General features: G+C 28.5%; 2 protein-coding genes across 2 annotated transcripts; both read left to right on the plus strand.

Moving 5' to 3' along the window:
* The first annotated feature begins 3245 nt into the window (after window positions 1-3245).
* Window positions 3246-5791, plus strand: LOC100870509 (uncharacterized). Its single transcript, XM_003695547.4, has 2 exons — window positions 3246-3496; window positions 4362-5791. Exons 1-2 carry the CDS (start codon window positions 3419-3421, stop codon window positions 5484-5486), a joined length of 1203 nt encoding a protein of 400 aa, XP_003695595.2. The 5' UTR covers window positions 3246-3418; the 3' UTR covers window positions 5487-5791.
* A 965-nt stretch (window positions 5792-6756) lies between these two features.
* LOC100869117 (uncharacterized) lies at window positions 6757-10265 on the plus strand. The gene is made up of 3 exons (XM_003695460.4): window positions 6757-7855; window positions 8311-8778; window positions 9046-10265. The coding sequence occupies exons 1-3, from the start codon at window positions 7563-7565 to the stop codon at window positions 9341-9343; spliced, it is 1059 nt and encodes a 352-aa protein (XP_003695508.2). The 5' UTR covers window positions 6757-7562; the 3' UTR covers window positions 9344-10265.
* Window positions 10266-11950: the final 1685 nt, after the last annotated feature.

The raw sequence follows: 11950 nt of genomic DNA on the forward strand, positions 1-11950 counted from the left end.
CTAATAACTATTTTTCATCCATATCCATAAAAATCGATAATAAAGTTACTATTACTATTAATATTCTCGCCAATATTGTTGACCATATAAACGGAACGAACGTATTCTTTTTTTCTCTTCCAATTCCTATTTTATCGCTATACGATCTAACGAAATATTATCCTATTAATAATTCTTTCGTAAATAAAATATCGGCGTATGTATCTAAAATCTATATTTTTACTCCAATAAATTATAAATTCTATCCAAAGAAAAATTAAATATTAATGTTAATTCGATGCGATCCAACGATAAAATAAACAAAATCAAAGCTCGAAAAAAAAAGAAAGAAAGAAAGAAAGAAAGGTAGGAAAAAAGAAAACTTCCAATCGTCCTTCCTTCTTTTATTCCATTTCCAATCTTTGCGTTTTATTAGTTAATAATTCTCTCCCGTATAATACGAATTAATATACGATCAGTGCCATCTATCTTTTTTATAAACCCCGTTAATATAGATCGCGCCACTTGTCCACTTTCGTTCTACCCTCCAAAAGTAGAAAAAATTACCTTTAATATTTCATTCTTCCGGTAATCAATTTTTTTTCATTTTAAATAAAATAAATATCCTAGACGGAATCGTTATCTTCTAAATTCCATTCTTCCTCCTATCTTCCATTAAATATTCCAATTACCAATCCTTTTCTTTTTCTTCCACTGTTTCCTTTCAATATTCTCCTAATAAATTTTCTTTAATTTTAATTTCCGTTTAAAACTTATCTCTCCTTCTTATTAACCGTAATTCTTAAATCTTCTTTTCTTTCCTTTAATTCTCATGTTCTTTCGTTACGCGATGATAAACGATAAATAAAATATGCGAATTTAACTGAATCCATATATTTTAATTCTTAATCGTACCTAATTGTACGTATCGTGAAATCGTGATACTGCTGCCAGTGTTCGATCTTAAAATTATCGATAAAATTTCGGTCGACTTTATGTTCTGTGACGTATTAAAATTACAAATTTCCATTCCATCTCTATGCACACCATAAATATTATATTCTCTTTTCCTCGTTTTAAACTTATATTTTGTTAATATCGAAAAAACAAAGATCCTATTCCTTTTCTCTTTCCTCTCTCGCTTTCTTTGATTCCGTGCCGACGGGCTTCTTCTCCTATTACCGGAAGACACTCGATACCTTTCCGCGCCATTTAGCTAACGTCGAGTCGAGAGAATAGAGCCACGGCCCGTGGCCCTGTATCCGGGAGCAAAAGCAGGTAAGAGAGACCCGATATAACCCTCCCCGTCTAACCTCCGCCAGCGCCTCCTCCAAAATTCGAGTCCGGCCCGGGGGACACCCCCCGGACCGGAGAGAGTGGTCTCCTGGGTGAAAAACCCCCTAGACCGGAGAGTGACTTCCCAAGTCCTTAGAGCGGGAGAAAGACACCGAGGGTCATTCCCTCGTGGCAAGTTTAGAAGTTGTCCGTCGCGCGCGAAAAAACTCGAGTTTCGAGAACGAGTCTCGAACCCGAGTTCTTCGCGTGCGGAAGAAGCAGCGTTCCGACTTAGCCACAGCCCCTCTAACGAGAGTTTCTAATTTTTGGCTTTTTAAGTTTCTCCGGAATATTCTTATGAAAATTTTTTTTCATTTTTCCGGATCGTTTTCGTCGTTCCATCGCCGGAAAAAAAAACATTTTTATTTAAAAAAAAGAAAAAAGAAGAAACTCCGTACTAACCCGTAAAATCCATTCGAGGACTATTCTTGCGTCGTTTCTTCGTCGCCTATTCACTATTTTCTTCCAATTTCATCTATTTTTCGATATCTCTTTTATAACAAATTTAATTTTTATCCTATTTTCCATTTTATTCTTTCTTTTACTTCGTCCGTGTTCCGATACGTAACAATTTTTCTGTCAAGAAGAATAAATCGTTCCAAATTCTACCGATCGAACGAAAATCAAAGATACCAACGAAAATATAATAATAAAAAAAATTATACCGATTCCAATTATTTCGTTTCGTCGTTCCAACTATTAAAGCGCCACGAATAATAAAAAAAAGAAACGATAAATTTCTCCAAAATGTATAAAAGATACCTTTACCAAAAAAGAAGCGTAACTAAATTTTCGCGAATAAATGGAGTTACGATACTGATCATTTAAACGATAATTCAAAAAAAAAAAAATGATTAAATTAAAAAACAAAAGATAAAGAAAAAATATCCTTTTATCAATCTCGTCGATTAATAATGAAAAAAAAAAGAAAGAAAATTAAATTAAACTATTCGAAAAATGAAAAAAAAAAAAAAGGAAATGTTAAAATTAATGATCTATAAAAATCTATAGACGTAAAAACGTAAAAACGAAAAAAGAAAAAGAACTATCGTGATAACGATTGATATATTAATAAAATGAAATAAATATTAATATTCTTACGAATATTATTATAGCGAATGTGAATCGCGGCACGGTGTCGCGTCGATTGTTATTGTATACGTATCGATTAAACGTAATCGGTTTCCGAACACGGAGCGGAACGGACGTGTTCCTTTCTGCTCTCCGAATAAACGTTTTATCGATATACGATATTTAATAATCGTAAAAAACGTAAAATAAAAAAATATTAAAATGTAAATGACTGTTAAATTAAAAATACGAGGATATGAAAGTAAACGATCGAACGAATAGAATTTAAATATATAAAAAAATAATACTAATAATAATCTTCCGAGTGATAAATGAAATTTAAAAGAAAAAAAAAGAATCTAATAATTAAAATCGATAAATTAAAAATTTCGAATCATCCGATTTCTCTTTCTTTTATATTTCAAATATTAAGATATTAAGAATTAAAGATACGATTGGAGATGAAATTTTCGAGTAATGGAGAAGAAAGGTGAGAAATCTTAAGCATCGAGTTTTAGCTCCGAATATTTATTCATTTCCGAGATGTTGTTCGACGATTTTCGATTCTAAATTGCCAGCATGAATGTTTTTGCATCGAATGCTGCTTATCCAGATGTTTCAACGATCCTCGTTCTATAGCGGTCGAGTATCCGATAACATTTTTGTTACATCGGTTTATCTCTAATAAGCATCCAATCTCTGATTCATCCAAAATCTGCTCGTTTCTTCTTCGAAAATTAAACGCGTTAAATTTAACGAATGTCAAATACCAATCTTAGCGAAGGACCCTTCTTGCTTCTGTGCCGCTCCGGCTGCAAAACTTCTTTTCAGCGATGGTACGAAAAATTCTATCGAATGTTACTTCTATTCTGTATCTCGTCTATGACTTGGAGGTTAGTCTCGTATCCTTCGTTTTCTCGCGAGTTTCCAATATGTCCGTAGACGATTGTGAACGTTGGTATTCGTCCAGATAAATTATCGTTTTTACCATTTCTCTCAAACATATAAAATTTTTATTTATATAATTATTAAAATGATACGTTTCGTACGAACTTGGAAAATTATTTTTCGTTACGTGATGTTTATTCTATGTATTCAGTCTGAGATATTTGTAAGTAATAAAAATCTTGGTTAGATTGTAAAATAAACGTTCTTAAATTTCCTTTGTATCGTTGTTACTTTTTACGTTAAACTTTCAATCGGTAAAGATACCGATTTGTTCTTTCAAAAAGTTAAAAAAAAAAAGTGATTTCATTTCTTAACGATCAAAATTTTTTTGACAAATAATAATATTTTTGATAAATACGTATCTCGAATAAAGTTTCTAAAATACGTTCCAAACATTTGTTACAATGTGGTGTTTTAAATTATATAATTTGACAGTTTTCGTTATTTTTTGTAGTAAAAATAGTAACGAAATGAAGTCTTTAATGCGAAGATATTCGAGATATAAATATTTAGCGTATTAATTTTTTTATGTACGTACAATTTTTCATTTTTTTTTTTTTTTTTTTTTCTCCCTCTCTAAAATCTACGTTGTACGTAGCTATACATCTTGTATAGAGAGATGTAATTTTTATTATCTTCGCTACATGTACGCGCTATACGTCGATTCCACGAACGTAAAATTCGACCGAATATTTATAAAATTTATTAGCAAACTTTTAAGCATTTTCAGTTTTAATTTTTTTTTATCAAGTAAAATATTATTTTCTGTTGAGAAGAAAAAAAATTATGATTCGATTATTTCTTATCCCTATAAGAATTGACCAATAATTCTTATAGTTTGCTCGATAGCGGTATAATGATTTACGGATAACGAAAGATAAAAAGATAATGAAATACAGAATTTATATTATTATACTTGTGTAAAATATTAAGGATGAATGTAATGAATATTAATTTTAAATTTTAATTAATAAAGATTAATTGTAATTTTAACTTTATTTTAACTAATTTTAACTAATATTTTTCAGAATATTGTACGCTCTATAAAGGTGAATTTTTCCTGCTTGAACCGAACTGCTGGCTTTTATGCGGATACGGATGCTAATTGTAAAATATATTATACCTGCGATGAATATGGGAATAAATTTACTTATCATTGTCCGGAAGAAACTGCTTTTCGACAAGATGCCTTGATATGCGATCACGCTCATCTTGTGCATTGCGAAAAAACTAGTATTTCCTTCCCTATCCAAGAATATGATGATAAACCTAGGAATGATGATTCTTCTTATCCAAAAGATAAGAGTCGATCTTTTTTTCCTATGACGCGATTGATGAAAACGAACAACCAAGTAGGATATAAATTTATCTCTAATTCTGATCGCCTTTTCAAAGATCTAGATAAAACTATTGAAAATAAAGCGATTGATTCGTTTTATCCGTCCAATTATAATAATGTCACTACCGATTCTGAGACGAATATTAGAACGCGTTACGTGATTGATGAATATGATAAAAATGGTTTAAAGAAAAATCAAAGTTTTTCTATTCGGATCCAAAGTTTTTACGACAAAGATAAACGTAATGAGAAATCCATGCTTAACCAAAGAAATTATTCGCGACGAAAAATGAACGATGCTGCGGATAATCTCCTAAACGTGTCTTCCGATACGTTCTCTGAAAATATTCACGCTCGAGAGAATAATGTAAAGGATTATCAACCTGTCAAGAACGCTAATCATTTTTTGAAATTATCTTCTATAAACTATAGAAATTATCCATATTTGGAAACATTGAAATCTATTCAAAGAAATACAAAAATTCTTCCTACGGCCGGTACTACGAAGACAAATATTGCTTTGGCTACTACGGAATTACCTGTATACGCTTTAACCTTATCTTTGAAACCTTTGATACCGAATGAATTGGAATACGATCCGTATTATCCAAGATATTCCACAACAACGGAAACTTATTATACTCCCGTGCAAAATATTAAAGAATGGTCTCGGGTTGGAAATTCTACTCGAACGATGATGTGGTCCTCGAATATTCATTTTCGATTACCGTCGGTTTTACCGGATTTAAATTCTCTCGATGATATTGTTGATCGTAGAAAATTGCTTTATATTCCTCGAATTAAGTTTAATTGATATAAATATTTTTTTATCAAATATAAATAAATGTATAAATTTTTCAAGATTATTTATTCGATTTAATTATAAAATAAATTATAACTAGTAAAAATTAATAAAATTAAGTGAGTAGGTTATTATATATATTTTTTGATATTATTGATATTAAATATTTTTTACGAATTTTTTTATAAATTTAATAAAAAAGAATAAACGAAGGAAAACGAATATTCAATTGTACGTTTTTTTGATTGCTAAATAACAATTTCATGTAAAAATTTCAAGTGATGTAAGTAATGTAAATAAAATAATTAATTATTTAAGATAGCTTATTAAAGTTTTCCTCTTATTTATATATCTGGTTATCCGATATCTTACTCTTTCTTATCTTATTCGTTTATTGAAAAGCTTTTAAAAGCTTTCTTCGATTCTCTTGTCAAGTATTTTGACGTTGTTATTAACGAGTGTTGCGTGCGTGATTTTGAATATTAAATAAATACTTGAGCAAATTGTTACTTAATAATCAATAAATTAAATCGGTATTAAATCGTGCGAATGGACGAATTAAACGATATATTCGTATATTTAAAAATCGTTCAAAAATTTTCTAACGATTGGATTGAAATATAGCGATTTGCACCATTTAAGTTCAAAATTAAAATTTTATAACAACAATACTTACCGCGAAAAAAAAAATTATCCTTTTGTTGCATGATGTACCGTTGTTTTGATTTTTCTTTTTATATGTACGTATGTACGTGTTGTACGTCGCGTATCGCGTATATGTATCGTTTATCTTTTTCGATTTGACGATCGTTTAGTGAAGTGATAATTATGAAATTAAAGGAAATTATTTCCGCGTATACGGAAAATCTCGTAATTCGTGATACGATCGATAAGTGAGTAAAAAAACTGTTGTTCGTATGCGAATATATTGAAAATAAAGAATACATCGTATATCTATGTCGTATACTTAAATCCGAATTTCACTAATTTCCGACGAGATATGGATGGATAACGTAGAGAAATGTGCAAAAATAAGTCGTCGTCGTGATACCGATTATATTTAAAAGATAAAATAACGTTATTATTAATCGGTTAATATCTTGCGTTTGTTATCTCTCCGTATTATCTCTCCTCTCCTCTTTTCCCTCCTTTCTTTTAACGATTAATAATTATATCGAAATTTAACATTTTAAAAACGCGACATAATCGAACTTTGTATATTGTATGTTCCGTGTCATTGGGATAGAGTTTGCAAGGGTGGCTTTCCTTGTTTCTATCGATCGACGCCTGTGCAGTGAGCGACCTCGACTTGACCGCCGACCATAGTCCGGAACAAGTAATCATCGTTCGATCCTTTTATATTTCGAATTTGTTTGTCTAATTATAAATCTTCATCTCGCTTTTCTTGTGTTTATTCGTTGTGTTCGTTGTGTTTATTCTCGTTTATCGAAGATTAAATAACGAGTACAAGAAGAAAAGAACGAAAAACAAATCCATAGAAAACGCTGAAAACTATTGGAGCAACATCTAAGAAAACATATACGTATGTGTATTACGAGGTAATCGCGGATCTGTCGTGCTTTTAAAATGAGACGACTCTTCTTCGTTTTAAACGATAATTATAAATATGATAAATAATATGTAAAAATATCGTAAAATATGTCCGTATCAAAGAATCGAATCGCTGTTCGAACGCGGTATGGGAAAGAATCTGAAATTAATTTGTTTAATGATTCAAATGTGATATAATATTAATTCTAATAATGTTGTGAAACGATATAAAAGTGTTTGAAAATCGATAATTGTTTGAAAATTATAATTTTCAATGTCAAATATTGAAAGAACGATTTATGACTCCGAAAAAAACAATGGAGATATATATTCTAATGAATGAATTGAAGATTCAAAGTTGATAAGGAATTCGATTCTATTGATATTGAATAAAAACTGGAAAAAAAATCATTAAGAAATTATGAAGAACTGTGACGTTGAGTTAAGAATGACGATGAACGATGAATACGATGATATAAAATTTTTCATATTTTATGAAAAAAATTCCAACAGTTGAAAACATTGAAAGATAGAAAAATGTCCGAAGGTAAAGCAAAACCGGCATCGCCGATACCACCGCCTGCTTCTACGCAATGCTGTAATAGCTTAACAGATACGCAGTGTCCAGCGCTCCAAGTTACACCACGAATGTTGCGATCTCCCAGTCATGAGAGTGTTACGACTGATCTTTCTCTATTTAGCGTATCCTCGATAGCAAGTGAGTTGCGAGGGGTTAATAGACTGGTTACTTTTAAATCGTATACCGATGTACATCTAACTGGTCGTGGCCCATCACCAAAACCTGATTCTCGTCAGATCCAAAGTAACAGGTATTATATATTATTATAAATAAGTATCGACTGATATTTTTATATACTAATTTTTAAATTTGTTTTTATTGTTTGTATAATTGAGAATTCTCTAAAAGTGTTTCACGAATATATGTATATTAACATCCTGTAAAAGGAAAGCGCTATATTATTTTTCCTATTTTTTTTTCTTTTTATGTAAAGAATGTATATATATATATATATATATATATATATATATATATATATGAATCGATACGTTTTATTAAAATTCGTTTTAAAATACGTTTTATTATAAAAAAAAAAAAATATTGTATCGCGATAAGCGTAATACAAAATCGTTTATATGATGGAAATAACAAGATTTTATATGTGAAACGTTCGATTAATTTTATGGGATTTTAAAAATATAAAAGTTTGAGAAAAATCTAAAAATTATTCGTTTAAATTTTCAATATTTATTCTCACCTTTTCAGGCCAGCCGATATACCAGAAATTCTTTGGTTTGAGGAAGAAAATGAATTGATTCGTAGTTGTGGAGTACTTTCATCGGCGCTTGGTCTTCGTAAAAGTTTTAGCACGAGTGACGTATCTCAACTGCCAAGTCCGGATATATTGGGCCCGAACGGTTTACGATCGGCTGTATCCACATTGGCCCTCAACACTGCCCAAAGAAACACTTTGCTTTTGGAACATGCGCGACTTGACCATGCTTCGAGATCGTGTAGTACATGGGTTGCGGTTGGTGAACCAGTTGCGAATACGTCACAACTTCCTAGTCCTCATGGTGGAGCTATGCAAGAACAGCAGCAGCAACAACAAACTTCCGCCTCTCAATCGGCTCAACAACCTCCTGCTACGTCGCATCCACCGATACCTTTCACAGGAGCTGATTTCGTTAGATCTGTCAATAAAAAAGTTCGCCAAAATTATATACGCCGAAGGTTAGTTCGAATTTATTTATATATTTTAATTGTTTAAATTGTTTTGATTAAAGTTTGTTTTTACGAAGCGTAAAAAGCGTGTTTCTGCATAAAATAAATATTGTTTAATATTATGTGTCGCGAGCATTGTCTAAAGACGTTAAGATTTAATTAATTCTTCTATATAAAATTAATTTATCGTATTTAAACGTCATTAAATGCAACATAAATTTTTACCATTTAGATTAATGACGTAAAAATTAATATCCGATTTTTTATAATTTTTAGATTATTAACGACATATCGCGCTTTGGAGCGGCTTTCGCAAAGCGAATTTAATTTGGATCAATTGGAGGTTGTGGCAAGTGCAGCGCGAACAACTTCCGGAACTACGTTACTGGTCCCTGGAACAACAGGCACCACTGGATCTTCGTTATTAGGACAAAAGGAACGAAATCATGCTTTAACCGTTAAAGATGTTGAAAGAGAACGTGGAAATCAATTATCCAAATACGAAAGAAATATGATGATTTTTAACTGGCTACATACTCTTGACGATACTGCTATTGTTGACAGTGTAGAATAAATTACGTTAATTTTGCTAGAAACCGAAAGATCTAGTCGGTCGAAATAATTAACGATTAAAATTCATAAATACGTTACAGAGAAATGTTTTATTTTATATAAAAGAGACAATTTGAAAAATTTGAAGAAAATGGATAAAAATGAATATAGGCGAAATAATAATATCTAACCGGCTAAATCTTTTGATCTCTGGTATAATAATCTTGGGCAATTATAACTAATATTTCCACTACGCTTAACATTAATTACGGTACATGTTATACGGAAAAAAAAATTTGTATCGAAATATATTAAAACTCAAACTTCTCACGCAACAAATATAACAACGTTCAAAAATTATTTACTCTTTTACGATTTAAAATATTATTTTTATAATATATGTATAATTATAATTTTTATGAACTTTGTTTCAAAATGCACTATTTAAACGTTAAACGATTGAACGCTTGACGTCACTTATACGTATCCTCGGGTGTCCCGAGATGATGCCAAATTAATATTGCGTGTTCAGGAGGTCGAATAAATGAGAAAAGTTCCATATCCATAAAAATTTTTTATTAAATAGTTACGAGAGATCGATATATTGTCTGTTAAGCAAAGTTATAGTTAGGTAATACGATTAATTTTGAGATTTTATAAATTTCCACTTGACAAATGTACCTAGTATCATTTTTCGTTATTATTTATATACTAATTTTACAAACCTTAATGTTAAAAGATGGATTTTTTTTGTTTGTGATAAAAAAAAAATTTAATTTTAGTCGAAAATAATGATTAATAAATTTTTTTCGATTTATTCTTGATATATTATAAATTTTTATATAAATGGCACTCTGAATACGCTCTTAATGCTAAACACCATTTCTGTGTACATTAACTATTTTATGTAACTTTATAAATAAAAATTAAGCAGCTAAATATAATAGTAATGCGTAAATATTAATTTTTCATTCCCATAAAAATTTCAAAAATTTTTTTGTAATTTCAAAATTTATTATACAATTTAAATGTAACGATAGATACGTTAAATTTTAGAAAAATAAAGAAAACACAAGAAGACGTGATGAAATGGTAAGAATTACGTATTTGAAATAAATTTCTTATATATTAAAAAATCAATGATATGAAAAAAATAAAATTATTTAATATTTATATATATATAAAACACTTGTTACGTATATTACATAATATATGTAACAAAATTATTACATATACGTATATACTATGCATACGCAAAGCATTAATTTATTTTATTTCTTCGTTATATATTTATTTTAAATAATCACATTTTTTTTTTAAATATGAAGTGTTAATGTATATTATTTTACATTAATCTTTAACATCTTTAAAAGATTGAAATTATATATCGAAACAAATACAAAAATTGATATCGATTGTAATTTATTTATCAAGTTATAAATAATTTTATGCGCTGTTACGTACCACAGTATCATATTGCAACATTACTTGTCTTTATATTATAGATAAAAAATATATATATATATAAATTTTTTTCTATTTTCTACATATTTTTATATATATTTTACGTACTAATTTACAAAATTATACAATAATATATGTATATTTTTTAATAATACATATATATTTAATAATATATACATATATACTTTGATTTTTTATACGCGATCTCTATTTTAGAATATAGGATACAAAATTTTGTTAAATATTAAATTTATCTCATCTCGGAACCTTCTATGCCTATATACCAGGTTATATTTACAGATTTACAATAAATCATGAATTTATTTAAACAATTTCTATAAAAAAAAATTACGCATATATATTACATATTTATATATATACCAATGAGAAATTGTTTAAAGTATCGTTATTATTAACGATAAAATAATAGATTAAAGGCTATTAAAATTATATAGGGGTAAAATTTAAAATAAATCCAAAATTATATGTGAAAGAATCATAAAATGTTTCTTACGAATAATATGCTTTAGGTCATATATATTTGAAAGGAAAGAAAAATTATTTCGAAAAAATATTACAATTAACGTTAAAGAGAAAAGAAAAAGAAAGAGATGATAATCTGTAAAATGTTATCGATTAACTGTTTAAATATTTTGTGAAGTATAATATGTTTGTAATATAATAAATATATTAATAATATATATAATAAATATACGATAAATAAATTTGATATAATTTAATAAATTTAATATGTATTAATAAAATATTTTAATCTATATAAAAAATATAAATAATAATCTACGTTTAATTTAATAATGATTGGCGATACACGATTCAATAAACATAGGTACTTCTTTTTTGTATATTTTTATTATCAAATAAAAATATTCTAATTTGTGATTCATCTATTATATCGTGTCAAATTTATAATATAATTAAGTAATACATAAACAATTACATTTATAACATTAGCCGACTAAATGTTAATATTTCATTAACATGAGTACAGCACGCGTTTCATAAAAATTATTACAATTCGGATATATAAAAATTGACGTTTCATCGTGAAGAGAAATTATGATATTTCTCAAAATTGAAAACAAATATTTATATTTTTATTATATAATAGGAACTATTAATTTATAATTTCATTCTTATAAATTTT

Source organism: Apis florea, unplaced genomic scaffold, assembly GCF_048593485.1.
Source record: "Apis florea isolate Af1SG1 unplaced genomic scaffold, ASM4859348v1 contig_3367_pilon, whole genome shotgun sequence".
Lineage (NCBI taxonomy): Eukaryota > Metazoa > Arthropoda > Insecta > Hymenoptera > Apidae > Apis > Apis florea.

Coding starts and splice junctions, on each gene's coding strand:
- LOC100869117 (XM_003695460.4), top strand. CDS start 7,563: ATGTCCGAAGGTAAAGCAAAACCGGCATCGCCGATACCACCGCCTGCT. Junction 7,856..8,310: donor CGTCAGATCCAAAGTAACAG/GTATTATATATT, acceptor TCACCTTTTCAG/GCCAGCCGATATACCAGAAA. Junction 8,779..9,045: donor CAAAATTATATACGCCGAAG/GTTAGTTCGAAT, acceptor TATAATTTTTAG/ATTATTAACGACATATCGCG.
- LOC100870509 (XM_003695547.4), top strand. CDS start 3,419: ATGATACGTTTCGTACGAACTTGGAAAATTATTTTTCGTTACGTGATG. Junction 3,497..4,361: donor GTATTCAGTCTGAGATATTT/GTAAGTAATAAA, acceptor AATATTTTTCAG/AATATTGTACGCTCTATAAA.